Below are 18,605 nucleotides of genomic sequence, written 5' to 3' on the forward strand. Positions count from 1 at the left end.
AAAAAAAAAAAAAAAAAAAATCATTTATTATTTCTAAGGTATAATGAAAGATTGTGCTCAGAAAGTTTTAACTCAGTAACATATTACTCACTGTTTAAAATATTATTCATGGTATTATTCTAAACAGAGAAAGAGCTGAATTGCTAGTTCTAAGTGTTAAGGTTTCCAACAACTTACCACTGCCTTGAGTCCAAGTTCCTAAGTTCTCTAAGTAGTTTTTCATTTTTCTTCAGGAGATGAAAGCTCCTCCTAGATAGAAAGATTCATAAACATTTGTAGTGAATGACAGTCTTGGAAATACTTTCCACTCTAGGCTACTTTAACAATTTTCTTGCCTTTTCATATTTCTAATACAAACAAGGACAGTCTGTAAAAAAGATGTAAAGAATCCAAGTCACTATCTCTGCAAGCCCTTATACCTGTCCAAAACTAGAAGTCATAACTACCAGCCCCTTTAGTCTTTCCTTGCAATGTGGTGAGCTTCCCAAATTCGCATCCAGAAAATGGATGTAAGTACTTGTGGGAATTTGCTTCCTTCTTCACTTTATAGTATATGCACTTTTACACTATGAATATATCATTTTTACCAAGTCTGTTCAATGGGTGCTAAATATGTACATATCAGTGTTTGATGCAATAAAATATAGCCTCCCGTCTTTAATTTTTTTTCAAGAAATAATATATATATAGACAATTCCATAGCAAAGAGAGTAAAATGCATCTATATCATAACTGAATGATAATTATCGGTATTTGGACATAACAAAAGGCAAACTGTGTTCCTGATATAATGTGACTTTGTTTCTTCTAATACATGGAAGAGTTTAAACCATATAAACCACATATATAAACACTAAGCAAGGAAGAAATCCATTTCAATGTTTCACATGACTTGAATTATTTTAAGATTTATTTGTCCGTGACATCTGAGCTTCATTTTAACAGAAATGAATACAGTCAATAATAATTTTTCTTCTATTTTCCTACCACTTTTCATAGTAGGGAATTAATAATTAAAGGTAGAGGGATTATAGCTCAGAGAAAGCCAGAGTGTTTATTATGCACAAGGCCTTAGGTTCAATCCCTAGCACAAAAAAGCAGAAACCCAACAAAACTTAAAGGTATACCAGTAATAGTTTATGTTAATGCAAAATCTTAGGAGTTTTATGCACATTATTTCTATGTAAAGTGGGAATTATTCTCAATTAGTAGACTGTAGCCCAAAGCTCAAAGGTCAACTGACTGTAACTTAGGTCTTCCGATTCAAGTCTAATGCTCTTGTCATTTCCATCCTACCTAATTTACTTGAATTCATGTGTTTATCACATTTGGGGTGAGGGGTGGTTCAGGGAAGTGGACTCAGGGCCTCATGCATTAAAAGTATGCACTCTACAACCTAACTGCACTCCTAGCCCTGTATTTTTCTTTTAGCCCTATATTTTAAACATTAATTAATTAATTAATTAATTAATTTGGTACCAGGGATTGAACTCAGGACTTTGTGGTTACGAGGCAGGTGGCGCCACCACCAGCTAAATCCCCAGCCCACTATATATATATTTTTAAAAGTTTTAGTATACATAAGAAAAAAATAATGTAATAAAAAAAGTTCCAGAGTTTTTTCTTGGTTTAATTCTAAATGTTGGGTTAATTTCCCTAATTCAAAATAGAAATGATCATACTGCAGTTGGGGGGAAAAAAATTAGGATGACATGAAGTTTGAACAAATAAGATTTTTTTTTCCAATCACATCAGCTCTGATTACTAACTCAGACTGTTTTAGTAGTCATAATGAAAATGTTTACTAAATTACTAGATTAAATTATGTTTTTATTCCTGAGGCCTGACATAACTCAGTGCTCTCAAAACCAGCCAGCCAACCAACTAATCAAATCTGTCCTGGTCAACAGCTAATTGATAAGTAATTTTAGTGAGGAAAAGAACAGAGACTAAAATCTTTGATCAGAAAATGAATAAAGCTGGGTGTGGAGGCACACATCTACAATCCCATCACTCTGGGAGGCTGAGGCAGGATGATTACAAGCTTGAACCCAGATTTGGCAACTTAGTGACTATGAGAGATCATTATCAATAAAGTAAAAAGGGTATGGGGATTTAGCTCAGTGCAAAGGTCCTGGGTTCAGTGCCCAACACAATAAACAAACAAACATTTATTCTTACCGTTTGTCCCAGGAATTCATTCCTAATATACTAAGAAGCAATCTGCAGTAATAAAATGCTGATTGAGGCTTTTGAGGTACTGGTTCATCTTGTTCCACAGCTTTCATGTTTAAGTCATTAAAATGCTTCTCAACAAATTCTTTTTCCTCTGTGTGTTGCTTAAGGATAGCATTAATAACATCATTCTCCTGTTTTTCAGAAATGCACACAGGTTGTGGAGCAGGAATATTAAGAGAGATTCCAGTTCTCTGTAAGCACTCAGGGCTAGTAACACCCAAATACTGCAAGAGCTCATCAAGAACATCTTCTTCATCTCTTATTGTATCCCAAGTTGGTACAGCTTCTCTAAATCTTTTAAACTCGAGGGAAAGTCCATCTTTTACTGTTGTATCTTCTAAGCATTCATTAGATGCAGAAGGTTCTTCTGGCTTCTCTTGTTGAGACAATGCAAGTATGAAAGATGTAGGTTCTGACAAGCCACTCACAGGAGGTGGTCCATATAGTATGGCAGAATCCCATGAATATTTTCCAGAGAGATCACGTACTATAATTCTCACATTTGAATTGGCTGATGCCAGGCCAGCAGATAAACCTCCTCCAGGCATACTCTCTTCTGATCTGATCTGGATACAAGACACTAAGGTTGTATTGTTCAACACAAAGAACTGGATATTTGGGCTCTCAAAGAGTTCCGGAGAAAGTTCAGTACTTTCGCTGTAATGATTATCATGATTTTCACACACCTGGCTTGTAAGCATAGCTGGGCCACCACTCATTGGATAATGGCCCAAGTGATTTACAAGATGTGTAATAACAGTGCGAGCTGCTATAGAGATTAGTCCTTGTTGCATTTGCGTTTTCACTGGAAAAAAATATATAAATGAGTGGGAATATTATTGCTTCGAAATAGTCATAAAAACAATGAAATACTTAGAAACATGTACTTCATTACATTGTTAAAACCACAAGTATATGAATAAATATTTCTAAACTAGATTCTGTAATTAGGAATAATGGCAAAAATGGAAGAAAATTCTTTTTTGGTGAAGTTTTGTTATTTTATGTGGAAGTCCTTTTTAAATATCTGTTTATGGATCCATAATTTAAACCAAAACCTTTAAATGTAGATTGCCTGCGAAGGCTCAAAGTATTAGTAATCAGTCACCTGGAACACTGAACACACAGATTAAAAAACAATGAAATCTATTCAACTATTAAGTTTATCTCAAGAATAGATTCCAGATTCAGACACACATTTTGCAGAATGTTTTAAATGTCATTTAATTCTGGCTTTTATTGATGGTGTTAAGTGTTTCTGAGAAAAAGACCTTCCAATTAAACTTCAGTAGGTAGGGTGAATTTAAACAGCAAATCAGGATAGCCAGTACATGCTAAGAAAACTTTATTTCAAAGGCAAAAACCTTTGATGGGTCTGGTTACGTATCACATTTTTCTGGAATTCTGCGTCAGTGTGGTCTCTAGTCTAGTAGTTAGTTGTATTAAAAAATCATTTTCTTCTTTCCTGAGCACATGAAGGAAAGCAAACAGATACGCATACTCATATGACTAACTTTAAAAACTAAAATGAAAGACTAAATTAAGAAAATTGAGTCCTAGAATGGCAAGACACCTTATATCAGGCTCTGAGGAAGAGGAGAGGACAGAGGGAAGACAGAGGTCACAGAGAGCAAAGGCGGAGGAGAAAGGAGACAGTAAACAGCTGAAGCTAAAAGTGTGTACTGCCAGTGTGATTCTACAGAAGGCTGAGGGGTTTCAGGAAGTGCGGACAGTGAATTGATGATTATCTTGGCACTTTTTACATAGGAAACAGAAAGAAAGCTGTCACTGGTAAAGATGCATGACAAATCATGTTAGAAGAGGATATTTAGTTGCATGTGTGTGCACAAGCATGTGTGGTTAGTGTTTTTGTCTCTACTTTTAGACATAGTTACAGAATGACGGTGTTTCCATATTGTTCTGCCATAGTCACAGAGTAACCTTGACTAATTATGTTATCTTAAGTTAACCAGTTGGGAACACTAAGGCCTACGTGTCAGAATAAATATAGTTTAAGAATGTCGTAATTTCCACACAATAAAACCTACAATTTCAAGTCCTTGGTTTGATGACTTTCAGAAAGTTGTGTAGAAAGTGTGTAACTACTAACATATAAAAAAATTCTCTCATCAAAAAAGGGAACATTATATTTTATACATCTATAATCAATACATCAAAATTAGAATACATCTAATCAATACATCAATACATCTAATATTAGAAAAAAGAGACTTAGCTTGTCCACTGCTAGTACAATTTCTTAAAAAGGGGCAAGAGAAAAGAGCATTATATTTCAAAGGCTGTAGCCCTTAAGAGGTAAAATTAACACCAATGGGTAAAGGCTAAGAGTGAGAACCAGTCAGCTACTATGCCGTTAATACTAACAATATCTTTTCCAACTATTAAAAGGAATGGTCTTCTTAGGCTTTGATTTAAAATTTTTGCGATCAAAAATTTAATCTTCTATTACTGGTCAATTTTATGCTTAGATAGCTGTAAATGTGATTGACTTCTCAGTATATTGAGCTGTTTTAAAATTGTATTTGTGCTACTTCTGAAAATCAGTCATTCAACACTAAATGATTAACATTAACTTAATCCTCTATTTTCAAAACTGTATCACTGGATGAGACAAAACAAAAGGGGCTTCATTTAGCCAGGCATGGTGGCACATGCCTGTAATTCCAGCCCTCAGGAGGCCGAGGCAGGAGGATCGCTCTGAGTTTGAGACCAGCCTAGGCTACACAGTGAGTTCCAGAGCAGTCTGAACTACACAGTGAGACTGTGTCTCAAAAAACAAAACAAAACAAAACAACAACAAAAAAAGAGGGGCTTCATTCAGGCTAATGTCTGCTTTCCCTTAATTATAATTTAATATATAATGACTGTTTATACTCTTAAGTGACTCATCTAGCTAATGTCCCTCATTTTGCACAGGAGGACAAATGTTTACAAAGTTTACCTGCCTTAGATTTCATATCAGATCTGGTCTTTTACTGCCCAGCTCAGTGTTATTTTTTCCTTTACCACAACTCCAATTTCTACACGTTTTTCTTTTGTTAAGCTGTGACATATGGAAATAATGAATTTACTCTTTTTTTTTTTGTACCAGGGATTGAATTCAGGTCCTTGCGCTTGCAAGGCAGGCCACCAAACCGCTGAGCTAAATCCCTGGCCCTGGAAACAATGAATTTAAAAAATTTTCCTGGGGTATAGGAACTCCAAAAAATGTATTACAGTGAACTTACTATAAATTATTAAATAAACAGCCAGATCAACTGCAAAAGCTCATCGAAAGATAATTGAATCATGTTTTAAACAGTAATGAAAACTTGTAATTAACAGCTTAAAAATATCCAATGTAGGCGAAAAATATTCTTTTTACTCTCACTGTCTTCCTGTTGAGCGGCACACCTTAAATAGGTGAGACATTCTAAACAGTGATTTTTCTTTATAGAATATAAATGTTTACATTTTGAAGAAAACAAAGTATTACTTAGCTCAGTGGTTGCGACACCTGCCTTGCAGGTGCACAGTCCCGAGTTCAATCCCCAGTACAAAAAAAAAAAAAAAAAAAAAAAAAAAAAAAAAAAAAAAATACAGAAAGTATTTAATAGCAATGATTATAGAAAAGGATTCACAGAAGAATCCATGACTTCCATGTATTGCGCAATCATGGACAAAACACATAAAATTCTTTAACCTCAGGTTTCTCTAAGACTTAACAGAGATTTACCTAGAAAGAATGAAAAACTCTTATGTACAAAGCTGGATATAATGCACATAATAGAAATCACTTAATTTTGAGAGCATTATAAGGAACACTGGTTTTATGAGATCCTTTTTCTAACTTTCTTAAGTAAAGAATGAACCAGCTCTTCCCTGAAACATAAACCCCAAGCCCAGGTACCAGTCCAAATACCTGCTATAATCTCTTCCCAAAGGAACAGACAGTGGTTGTTCCTAAGCATTTTTGCCATTTGTTTCAAGTAGGAAGCGCTTGTTCATAAATATGTCATAATTTTTTTTTGTAGGGTAAAAACTGCCTTTTTTTTTGGTACTGGGGATCGCTTGAGAGGCAGGCAGTGGAACCAATGAGCCAAATCCCCAGCAAATCTGTCCTAATAATTATTATTGTTATTATTTTTTGGTATCAGGGATCGAACTCGGGACCTTGTGCTTGCGAAGCAGGTGGCAAAACTACTGGGCTAAATCCCCAGCCCTATCATAATTATTAACAGTGAAAACAAAGGATAAATTTAGATTTCAGATGTTGGGAAAATAACTTTCTTTCCAAAGTTGTGCTCTAAATTCAGGACAGATATGTATACATGAAAGGATAAAAATCTCCCCATCTTGTCAATTGGGCACTTAGATTTATTTTTGAGTTATAAACTATACAACATACATCTTTCTCTTATACTTAATTATTAACTTATAAATAAGACATAAAATTCTCTAATTTAGAAATTAAAAATAAAATTCTAAAATAACCAGGCTTATGAGGAAATGCAAAATGAAGGTATCGATGCTTCTGAGGCTTTGTGTTAACTAGCATTCATTTAAATATGTCTATTCAGGGTTGTCTTTTCAGATTGTCAGATTAAACAAACCCTACAGCATTTGCTGCAAACCCATAATTATAGATTATTATGGTGTACAAAAGCAGTAAGACATAAAAAGCTGCTGCAATTCACTGCACTGTAATAGAATATGCAGAGGAAGTTAATTTTGGCAAAAGCTTTAAATATTAGCTTTGCATAATATGTATAGGTGAAACTATAATTAGGACAGAATGAATCCTTTGGAACTTCCTTTCACTCTGACCCTGAAAATGATGACTTTTTGCTAATAAGACCGCTACCATTTGACAAAAAGCCAAATTCACTACCTTGCCTTATTATTTAGCAAATTTAATAATTATAGCTACTCTTGCCAATGGTTTTCAAATCTGTCTTGTTCAATCCAATACTGAGCTGATTAGGAACACTCTATGTTTAGAATTCATTGGCCAAAAAAGTACTTGAAAATGATGAAGCATGCCTTTGACAGGGGCACAATGATCAGTCATTTTCACTACATTAAATCCCCCATAGCATGCAATGGAACAGGGAATCACCTGCTGTTAGCTCATGGCTGTTCCTAAAAGATTCTGCATTTATCTGGCTTCAATACCTTTGAGGAAGTCCAAAGGGAACAGCTTAATACATTTAGAGAATAATATTACACATAGTATGTGATATCAATAATAAGCTCTTTACATCTTATTTCTAATACAGTGACTGACAACAGTAAATTTTGTATGAAATACATTACAACTTCCTTTTACATAAAGCAAACTCTATTTATTATATTAAGAAAAATACTGTACTGTAGAGTCAGAATGTTATCATGATACCTGTAAAAAAGCAGAGCAACTAATCTTTTCACATAACTTTAAAGTGTAACTTAGTATGCCAAATCTAAAGAAGTGATTTAAAGTTGCTTATATTAATTACTGTCTAAATTATTTTGCTACCCCGTACTGACCAGTGTGTGTGTCTATCTCCTTTTTTTTTTTGAGACAGGGTCTCACTATGTAGTTGAGATTGACCTGGAACTCACCGTGTATCCCAGGCTGGTCTCAAACTCAGAGATACTCCTGCCTCAACCTCCCAAGCGCTGGGATTACCGGCATGGGCCACCACGCCCAGCTACAGTGTGTCTCTTTTATATCTTAGCAATAATTTAATTCTTATATTATGATTTCACTTGTGAATTTGTGCTCTAGACAAACCATCAGCAACTTACTGTCAGCTCCAAACCCAGTCCAACCTCAACTTCTAAGGTTATCTTTATTGTCAGTGTATGCCATCAATTCACTACCTTGGTCACATTCTACTTGTTTTCATTATTTATAAATATTCTGCCTTTGAAAATTAAATATACTTCCTCTTTGACTACAACCTCCTAGTCTGGCAAATTTCCAATTGTATTTTGTATGGTCCTTGGAGAAGGACCCTAAAAATTTACAGGAAAGAAGTTGGCAGGATCCTAGTCCTCTACTCTGACACAATTCTACTTCAAAAAGTTTCACAAGTTGGGTTTCCTAAAGGGTTTCAATACCTAAAAAATTGTTTTCAGAACCATGGTCCTAATATATACTGATTCTCTTAGTGGTTCTCCACTGTGGCTAAATGTTAGTTACATGCAGAGCTTTAAAAAAATTGCAGCAATACTGGATTAATGTATCAAAATTTCTAGGGATGGAACTAGAGCATTGGTACCCTAAAGCATGGCTAAGACTGAGAGCCGCTGCTCTATTTTCTTATTACTAAGCACAGCTACTTTCTGATTCTCCATATCACTCCACTGTTTCTCAGTTTATTAGTCACTTCCTGGCAGCAGTTTGATCTTACCAAGCTTGGATTCCGAGGTTAACCCATATACCAATATTACAAAATTCATAATTTCCTTTTATATCTGCAGTGTGAACGATGAGGCCAAAGCTTCGTGGTTTCTATTGCACTCTCAGTAACTACTGTCATTCCCTTAACTTACTTCATCATCTTTTTCTTTCTACTCTCAGAAGAAGGTGAATCCTAGCACCAGTGCTTTGTAGTTCCTCCCCTTAGGACTTTGTTCTGTTAAAGATTTCTTTCCCACATCTGTCTCGGCTTAAAAAATTTTAGCTTACCTATTGCCTTATCACTTTTAGTTAATTTTACATAGTCAAGCTTTTTTATTCTTTTTTCTTATTTTTTTTAAAGACAGGTCTTGTTATGTAGTACAAGCTGGTTTTGAAGTCACTATGTAGCTGGCCTTGAACTTGTGGTGATCCTCCTGATTCAACCTTCTGAGTGCTAGGATTACAAGTGTGTGGCACCACACGCAGCCAGTAAAGCTTCTTTAGAGAGTACTTTTTGGGAATGGCTCTACTTCCTTATCTTGTGCTTCTCCCTCCTTCATCTCTGCTGAAACTAAAGTGGACATACTTGTCTCCTCTTGGACCTTACTTTTCTATGATTTTACACTTGCTCACCAAGTTTTTTTTTTTTTTTCCTTTTGCAGTAATGGAGATTGGACCCAGGATCTTTGAACTGTTTAATTCCCAGTTTATTTTTTATTTGAGGCAGGGTCTCACTAAGTTGCTAAGTTCCCCGGCCTGGACTCAAACTTGGAATCCTCCTGTCTCTGACTCTCAGAGTGTTGGTATTACAGGTGTATGCCACCACATCACACTTTTTCAAAAAAGATTTTTTGCTCTCTTGGTTTCTGAGAAATCATTCTTGTTTTTCCTTCTTTTCCAAATATACACACATACATACTTCTAACAAAGATTTCTCCGCTAAGATTTAAATCTGAATATACAAGTAATTTCTTACTAGAGAACTGCTCATGAATATCCACAAGATACTCTAAACATTTCCAACACTGTTCTCCTCATTTTCTCTTTCAAATCTGTCTTTTCTTTTTGATTTTTCTATAGTTTGAGCAAAATCTAATCAATCTCCAAGCCAGAATCTAATTAGTCAAAAAGCCTTTTCAAAATCTTCCATTTCTCTGACCTTATCACAAAGGCTTTCTGATTTCACCTTTTCTATATTTCTCAAGCCCTTTTTTTCCATTCCTACTTCTGTTCTTTAGTAACTAAATACAGTTTAGTTTAAGCCGTTGCACATGCTTGTTTGGCCTACTCCAACAGACTCATGATTGGTCTCTCTGCATCTGGGTTAACTGCCCAAAACATTCTAATATGCCAGGAATCAGCAATCTTTTTCTATAAAGGGCCAGAGACTAAGTATTTTTAGTTTTTTTGGGCCACAGGATTTCTGTTGCTATTCAACACTATGACTGTTACATAAAGCAGGCATAACGGTACATACATGAACAACTAGGAGGTGGTCCCAAAAATCCATTTATAGAAGTAGGCATTTGGAATGGGCTGAAATTTGTTGATTCCTACAAAATGCTGTCAATACTATTTAATACATATCTCCCTTTATTTTATATTTGCATTATTTTATAAGGTTATTTGTTTACACCTCTATTATATCAGAGTAAACTCTCTGAATGTAAAAATAATATGGCTTTAAACATGTTATTGATTACTATGTACTAACTACATAGGCATGTGCAAGGGGCTTTTATCTATAATCTTCCCTAATACTCAATAAAATCTTATGCGGGAACTAATATTATTTTACAAATAGGGAAACAGTCAGTAATTAAGTGAGTCAAAATTCAAGATCTGCCAGACTCCAAACTTCTCTTAATCCACATAAATCCTATGAAGTATGAAATAAAATATTTTAAAAACTCCTATCAAAAGCTTAGAAGTTATAAAGGGAACATGATTACATGTTAATAATTGGATGAAGTTACTGCTAAAGCTAAATATGAATTGTGCTAGAATATACAAAGCCAGCTACAACAACCACCAAAGGAGAAATACTTTTATGTTCCATCATTTCCATTTTCCTTCTCAAAGATCTGACACGAACCCATCAATAATATCCTGAAAAGAAATCATTTTACCTTCTGTTACTGGCTGGAGTTTAGAAGATCGCTCTGAATCAGGAGAGTGCAGAGGTTCAGGCTCTTTGAGACTTTCCAAATGCATAAAAGGATCATAATCTACAGATGCCAAATCTGAGAGGCTGACTGGAAAATACCTTGGATTGCTAAAACACTGAGCTCCATAAACACATCCATGTAAAACCTGTAAATATATGGGAAAAAAAAATACTAAGATCCATGTTTAAATGAAAACAAATAAATGCAAAATGAGAAAAAAAGTCAACTCTAACACAAAACTTGGCAAAAATTTTAAATATTTTAAGACTTAGGTCTTTAACTGAAGTAAAATACCTTTTGTTAAAAAAAAAAAAAAAAAAAAAAAAAAAAATTTTAAATATTTTAAGACTTAGGTCTTTAACTGAAGTAAAATACCTTTTGTTAAAAAAAAAAAAAAAAGAATAACTGAAACCAGTGATTCTCATATTCAACAAAGACCTAAATCAAATTTATGCAATGAATGAAGGGTTGGAGATATATAGTTCAGTGGTACCACAACTGCCTAGCAAGCATAAGGTCTTGAGTTCAATCCCGAGACTCGGGGGGAAAAGTTTTGTGATAAAACAGAGGAGTGTCCTGTAGGAAGTACTCCTAAATTACCTTTAGTATTGCAAACTGCATCTATATTCTTAGTATTTATATTTTTTAGAAAATTCTTAGCTTTAAAACAGTGAAAATGTTACACTAATTATTTCTGTAATTAAAAAAATTTTTTTGGTTACCAAATAATGAAGCAAGTGAGGATGTTTACCTTATAAATACAATTAAGGACTGATTTTTCTGTTTTATCATTTTCTGTTCCTGCAGCATGGACAGGTTGGAGTAGTGTCTTTAGAGGTAAAGCCATGATCCAGTCCAGAAGGCAGAGAAGTAAGGATACTACCAACTGTAATGACAAGAAAATCATTATAAATGCAAACTCATAAAAGCTTGCTAACACTTAATAATTAACCACGTTATTCTTGTGTTTCAAAATTTTACTTTAGGAACCATCAACCCTATGTTCCCTATTATATTTACCTAGACCTAACTTATTTGAACATTATACATATAAATATTATGATAGGTTTCTCTGTCATATTTCAGGAAAACATAAGGAAATCTTAAGCATACTGGAAACGGGAATGTTAAAATTAGTTTGAATTAAAACAAAAATCACCAAGCTTCAAAGACAATATACAGTCAGGGCTGGAAGTGAAGCTCAATGGTAGAGGTTTGGCTTAGCACATGTAAGGCCCTAAGCAAGTGTGTACAAGCATGCACACCAGTGCACACATACTTAGTGAGTTCAACATCAGCTTAGAATACAGAGTGAGATCCTGTTCCAAAAAACTCAAAAGATTGGATCTCATGAAGTTGGCCCATAAACCAAACTAAGGCCGACCCAACTCAACCCAATCCAAAAAAAGCCAAGACCTCACTGAGTATTTTGCCAAAAAGTGTACCTTAAGCAACTTCTGAAATTGTTACTCATTTTATGACATGAATCTTTCCATTGGACATTTTTAAACCACTGGAAACTATGAACAGAGCACAAATGCAAAGTGTGGGAAAAAAGGGCAGTTTACATTTTATTGGCTACAAAAATCACAATACTAAGAAAGTAACAATGATCACCACAAAAGTGGCAATCAAGTAGCAACAAGATCCCTGATGATCTTTAAAGAGCAACTCTCCACGGAGTAATTTCTGGCCTAAATGTTCTAACACATTCTCTAAAAGAGTAAGAATCAGTAAGGCACAAAACTCATAACTTCTGTATGACCAGAAAAGCAAAGACTATCCAGACTTTAAATTATCTGTAAGTAGAAAAACATACAGGCAAGCTCAGCAAATACCTTCCCCAATGCCCCAATTGTGGAGATTCATGAAGAGCAAGAATAGTTTGAGAAAAACTCTGAGAGAAGAAAAACTAAGCTGCAAACCTAGGACTGACCTAAAACCAAGTCACAAAGACAAAGTCTATCTTAAGTGTGAGAATACTGAAAAAGTATACCAGTGGATCAGATTATGAGTAGAAAGAAAGGACTGAAAAGTACACACAAGAACAGTAACATTTAGAAAAGAATGTTAAAAGCCAATAAAAAACACCCTTTGAAAAACGTAGTGAAAAGAAAAAGAAAAGAGTAAATTCTGGAACCTGCAAGACTTAAAACTGTTGAAATAGGGAATTCTTAAACTAGAAATCTTGTGAACTACCCAAAGTTACCAACCTTGGCTGTAGAAATGACAGATGCAGTCTTCATCTATATAAAACTACTGTAAAAAATGAAGAAGGAAATTCCTCTTCAAAAACCAACTGGGAAGCACAAGAAAACCGTAATAAAATATTCTAAATTTATTCATATATTTTCAAACAAGCATTTAGAGATACTGGGAGTGGGAAGACTGACCTCATTTTAAAATTAAAAAAAGAAACAGAACAAGAAGGATAAAATTGGTTTAAGTCAGGAAAAGAACAAAAAGACAAAACTGTAGTAAAAATTCAGACTCCAGCAGAGTGTAGTAATGCACAGTGTAATCCCAGCACTCTGGGAGGCCGAGGCAGGAGTGTTCTAAATGTGAGCCCAGGCTGAACTCAATTAGGGAAACACTATCTCAAAATGAAAATAAGAAGAGAGATGTAGCTCAATGTGAAGGCCCTGGTTTCAATCCCCGGCATCACATTAATTAAAACAAACAAACAAAAAAGATGAGCCAGGTGTGGTGTAATCCCAGCACTCGGGAGGCTGGGAGGCTGAGGCAGGAGGATTGCTGTGAGTTTGAGACCAGCCTGGGCTATATAGTGAGTTCCAGGGAAGTCTCAACTACATAGTGAGAACCTATCACAAAAAACCAAAAAAAGATGAGATCATTTGTTAATGTACAGAAAATAGGTAGGAGTCAATATTTTCATTAAATATTACAAAGTACCTTTAAATAATAAAAAACTAGATAAAAAGGTTAAGAAAAGGAATACAAAGACATTTTAAAAGGTGTACACACAACACACGTGTATATATAAAATATATATAAGTAACCACTAGAACAAAAACATAAAACTACAAAATTTCCTGAATAACAAGAGGCACTGAAAAAGAACAAAGGAAATACATCACGTAGAGAAAGAAACAGAAATTGTAAGATAATATGCATAACAATAATAAAAAAAACAGGTGAGATCAAAACTGTAAGTCTTATGAGAATAGTTTTAACTTCTTTTAAAAAGAAAAAAAGAATTTCAGTTTGAGTCACAAAGCAAGACCAAATTAAATGCTGTATATAAGGTTAAAAGTGACTAAAAGTCTAGAAAGAAAAATCTATGAAAGAAAAAAATTAATAAACTAAATCCATACAACTTTTCTGGGCTGAAGATGTAGCTACTCAGTAGAACACTAGCATGAATGAGAGCTTGGGTTGAAATGTTACAAGAAAGCGTATGTGTATGGGAGACCCTAATGGAACAAATGTGTAATATCCAACCTCCTAGCAAGAGGTAAATGAAAACTACAGAGCTACCACTGTTCACTAAAACTGGCAAAAAATTTTTAAAAAATGACAAACTCTATGGTGGAGCTCTAGCAAAATATTTTCTTGGTTTGCTGGTGAAAATGCTAATATTTAAAAATATTATGTATCTGTTTACCTTTAATCCGGTAACCACTTCAAGGAATATTCTGAAGGCATACTAAAACAATATAGAAATATATAGGCAGAAAGACAGTTCAGCAGTGTTTATGACTCCAAAACTTAAACAACCTACATGTCCACATATAGAAGGGTAGCTGAATGAACTATGGTACATCTACACAATAGAGTACTAATCCCATCTAGCTGTAAAGAAAGACTGAAAAGCTTTATGAATTGAGGTACTGTGATTTATAGGATATATTATTGAATGGAAAAGCTAAAGTACCAAAGGATAGCTAGGCTATGTTTATGTAATAAAAGAAAAAAGAAAATAAACATGTATTTGCTCAGTCGTGCAAAAATAAACATAGGATTGCTGACTCAGACAAAACAAAAGAACAAGAATGGAGAGAAAACCCTAAAACTGAATACAAACATAAAAAAACCCTTATTTCAAATGTATTACATTGTGTAAAGTGAGAATTTTGAGCCCATATTGAGATAAAATTGATAGGAAGAAGAAAAAGCCCTTCCTTGCAATACAAAGCTACTAATGTATGTGAAATGATGAAAGAATTAGGAAATCACAACTGTTTGTGATTTGGCAACTATTACAATAAATGATTTGGTAAGAGTAATCAATGGTTGGAAAACCAGTTAGTAAAAGTTTAAGGAATAACAGGACATTTATATAGTTTCAAAGTATTTTCCTACAAATATTTGCTAATTGGAAAAGGCTGAATAGTAGATTTAAGGTGGAAAAACTTAGAAGACACCATCCCACTCACATAAAGCTAGCACCAATCAGTAATGAAACAAACTGACATCTGTGCCATCTGATATGATGAACTAAGAGGCACACAAAATCTGAGATATTTTTACCAAATATTCCTAAAACCCAAACTGTAGGACATTCTATAAAAAATATCAACATCAAGAAATATGGAGCTGAGCACGGTGGCTCATGCCTGTAATCCCAGCACTTGGGAGGTAGAGGCAGGAGGACTGTAGCTCAATGCCAGCCTGAACTACAAGGTGAGACCCTGTCTCAAAAGAAAAAAAAAGAAAGAAATATGGAAAGATTACGCAGACGTTCCACCCAGCAGAAGACCAAAAAGATACATCATGACAGAATGCAATATATGACTTGTGGTTTTCTTTTGCCAAAAAGGATATTATTGAGACCTGGTAAAACCTGGATAACATATACAGATTAGATAATATATTGATATTAATTTTCTAACAGTGATAATTATACAGTGGTTATATCATTCCTTGGTTTAGGGAAAAAAAGGAAAAAATTAATATTCAGAGGTCTCTTCTGAGTAGTCATCAGGACATAACATTGAGGACTACCTGGTTTCTAGACCTTTTTACTAGCACTGTTCTTCTGGTTTGTTTCCCAGTTGCCATAAATGCAGCAGCTTTTTGTTCCACCATACGTTTTGGCCACAATAATGGCTTGCCTCTGAGCCAGCCAACTATGGACTGAACCCTCTGAAACCATGAGACAAATAAACAAATCTCTCCTCCTTTAAATTACGGGTGTCAGGTACTCTTTCCAGCAAAGGGAAAGATGACTAATACAATCAGAAAGTTCTTTTGAAGTAGAAATGACACATATAAAGTACTTACTGCCAGGTCTCTGTACATGATTAAAAAAAAAAACAAAAACAACATGTAATTATGCTCGCTTCGGCAGCACATATACTAAAAAAACCCCATATAAGCCAGGCATGGTGGTGCATGCCACTTGAGAAGCTAAGGCAGGAGAATTACCATAAGTTCAAGGCCAGCCTGAACTCCATAGTGAAATCTTGCCTCAAAAAACCCCCTAAAACCAAAACCAAACAAAATAAAAAAACAAAACCAAAACAAATAAAACATATAAATGTTCTTTCCATCTTTTATTGCATCTCTTTTTAAGATTAAGACTCTCTTGGCTGGGGTGGGGCGGGGCGGGAAACGCAGCGGCCAATCAGCTCCATTCTAGCCTGGTCCGCCCCGCCCCACCGGCGGCTGCTCAAGGCCTGGTACAGTGGCGGCGGCCCAGGCGGAGGAGGAAGGCACCTCACCCTTCCGCTAGAGGGTGATGCCAGGCTGAGGATGGCGGAAATGGGGAAGTTTCTTCCATGGTGCTCACTGTGACTCCGGGCTACCCTGTCTGAGGAACTAGTGGAGCGTGTGAGTGCTCAGCAGTGGTCTCTCATGCTGCTCTGGAAGGTCGGACTGAATTACTGCAAATTCAGTTATCCACATCATAGTACCCTAGTTGTGTTTATGGAACAAAACCTTGTGACTGCCACACAGCTGTTTCGATCTGAAGAGGAGACTGTCCAGCCCACGGACTGTTTTATGGGATAAAGCCATTTTGATGGAAAGGAATTTAAAAATAGATTATTTTGTTACCTGCTGGAAGACTTTTTCCCTGAATTTGTTTCTTTAGAAACACAAAATTGTTTAATGTGTTAATAAATATCCGCTTTTTGAAGTAAAAAAAAAAAAAAAGATTAAGACTCTCTTTACCAATAATGATAAACTATTTCAGAAATCTAGAAACTTGTGGCCTGTACAAAGTACACTCATATTCTTAAAAATCTGAGGTTAAGGAAAGGTATAAATACAAGTTATGTCTGTACTATAAATAATTTCAATGCCATATATGAGAAATGCCTTTTTATACCGTGACTTGCATGACAAAATTGAAAGAATAAAATAATGATTAATTCAATATCTCTTTTCTTAGGTAATACACAAGTTTCTAAAAAAAGTATGATAATCAAAACTTGACTTAAGAATAAAGTATTTGGATTCAACATAGTAGAGAAAAAACGGTGAATTTAGGTAATGCTCCCACACATCTCAGAGAGAGGACAGATAGACATTTTAAAGATGTTTAAGATAATAAAAAAGTATATTTGAAAAATATAAAGAAATCTGTTAGCAGTCCAAGAAAGAGGGGGCAAATCATGCTGACTGATGATTCCCTGTTGAGTGTAGATATAACTGAATAGTGTTATTTTTATATGACTATAAAATACTTGAGTAAAGACTTAGTTCAAACCTGCTCTCATTTGTCCCTACTGATCTGTGTAAGAGTGAATGATACAATATGAGACCAGAAAAGCACTTTGGGGACTGTTAATCTTCCCTTCTGTGTGATCACTCTCTCCTGGACCTGGTCTTCTTCCTTCTCCCACTAGTCCTTTTAGTCACTTGAACTTTCTTCCTTTGCCCGCTTCTTTGTGCTAAATTTTGCTAACTCTTCTCGCACAACAGTCTCTCCTAAAGTAATCTCATATAGCCTCACAATTTTAATACTACTCATGTGCTAAGGATGCCAATATTTTCATTTCCAGCATCAAATTTTCTAATCAGGTCGCTTGGCTGGTGGTTTCCATCTGGATGTTATTCCTTATAGGCACAAAAAACTGAAACCCATTTTCTTCTAACAATCCTGATTTTTTTCTTATCTTCCTTTCACTGATTGTGGATTCCTTTAGTCTTAGCTCAGAATGTCATTGATTTTTGTAGCGATTACTTTAATCACAATTACCATATTATCCTATTTAGTTCAACTTTCATATTTTCACAAAACAGTCCATATTTCATTATGCATTAAAACCCTTCGAAAAAATCCAATGCCCTTTATAACTTGGTTCTTTCAATCTCTGAAATTTTATATTTCCCTCTTCTTAATCACACATTTCACATTCTGTAATATGGAACTGCTTCAGATTTCCCCAAATCCTTCATTCTGTTTTATACCTCCATGACTGTAAACATGCTATTCACTCTATTTGAAATAATTTTGTGGCTCCAACGCTTGTCCCTATTTATGTAGAAAACCCTATTCATCTTTAAGGAAATTTTTGATTAACAAACACCCGCCTCCTTAATAGTTGATTATTCTCTCTCTTTTTTAAATTATTCTCTCCTTTATGGTACTGTCTATCATACACATTTAAAAAAATTTTTATGGGGAGTATTTATTATATTGTATTGCCTCACTTAACCCTTTAATCTTCAAATTTCTTGAGAGCAGAGGCTATCTTATTTGTCATTGTTTAACCTAGTGCAGCAGAATATCATAGATATAGGGCCAGGATTTAGCTCAGTGGCAGCGTGCCTGCCTCAAAAGCCCAAGGTCTTGAGTTTGATCCCTGGTACCAAAAAAAAAAAAAAAAAAAAAAAAAAAAAAA

General features: G+C 34.8%; 1 protein-coding gene across 5 annotated transcripts in view; it reads right to left on the bottom strand.

Annotated features, from left to right (window-relative positions):
• The window catches only part of Ralgapa1 (Ral GTPase activating protein catalytic subunit alpha 1), a 170,704-nt gene that overhangs the window by 58,991 nt on the left and 93,108 nt on the right, over positions 1-18,605 (bottom strand). For all 5 annotated transcript variants that reach the window (XM_019208871.2, XM_019208868.2, XM_033765133.1 and 2 more), the window contains 4 exons: positions 11,546-11,680; positions 10,756-10,939; positions 2,182-3,043; positions 178-249 (listed from right to left, as the gene is read on the bottom strand). In XM_019208871.2, the coding sequence (XP_019064416.1) occupies positions 178-249; positions 2,182-3,043; positions 10,756-10,939; positions 11,546-11,680 (1,253 nt within the window). The remainder of the gene's footprint in view (positions 1-177; positions 250-2,181; positions 3,044-10,755; positions 10,940-11,545; positions 11,681-18,605) is intronic.

This window comes from Fukomys damarensis, unplaced genomic scaffold (assembly GCF_012274545.1).
Source record: "Fukomys damarensis isolate Sample0158 unplaced genomic scaffold, DMR_v1.0_HiC HiC_scaffold_17, whole genome shotgun sequence".
Classification (NCBI taxonomy): Eukaryota; Metazoa; Chordata; class Mammalia; order Rodentia; family Bathyergidae; genus Fukomys; species Fukomys damarensis.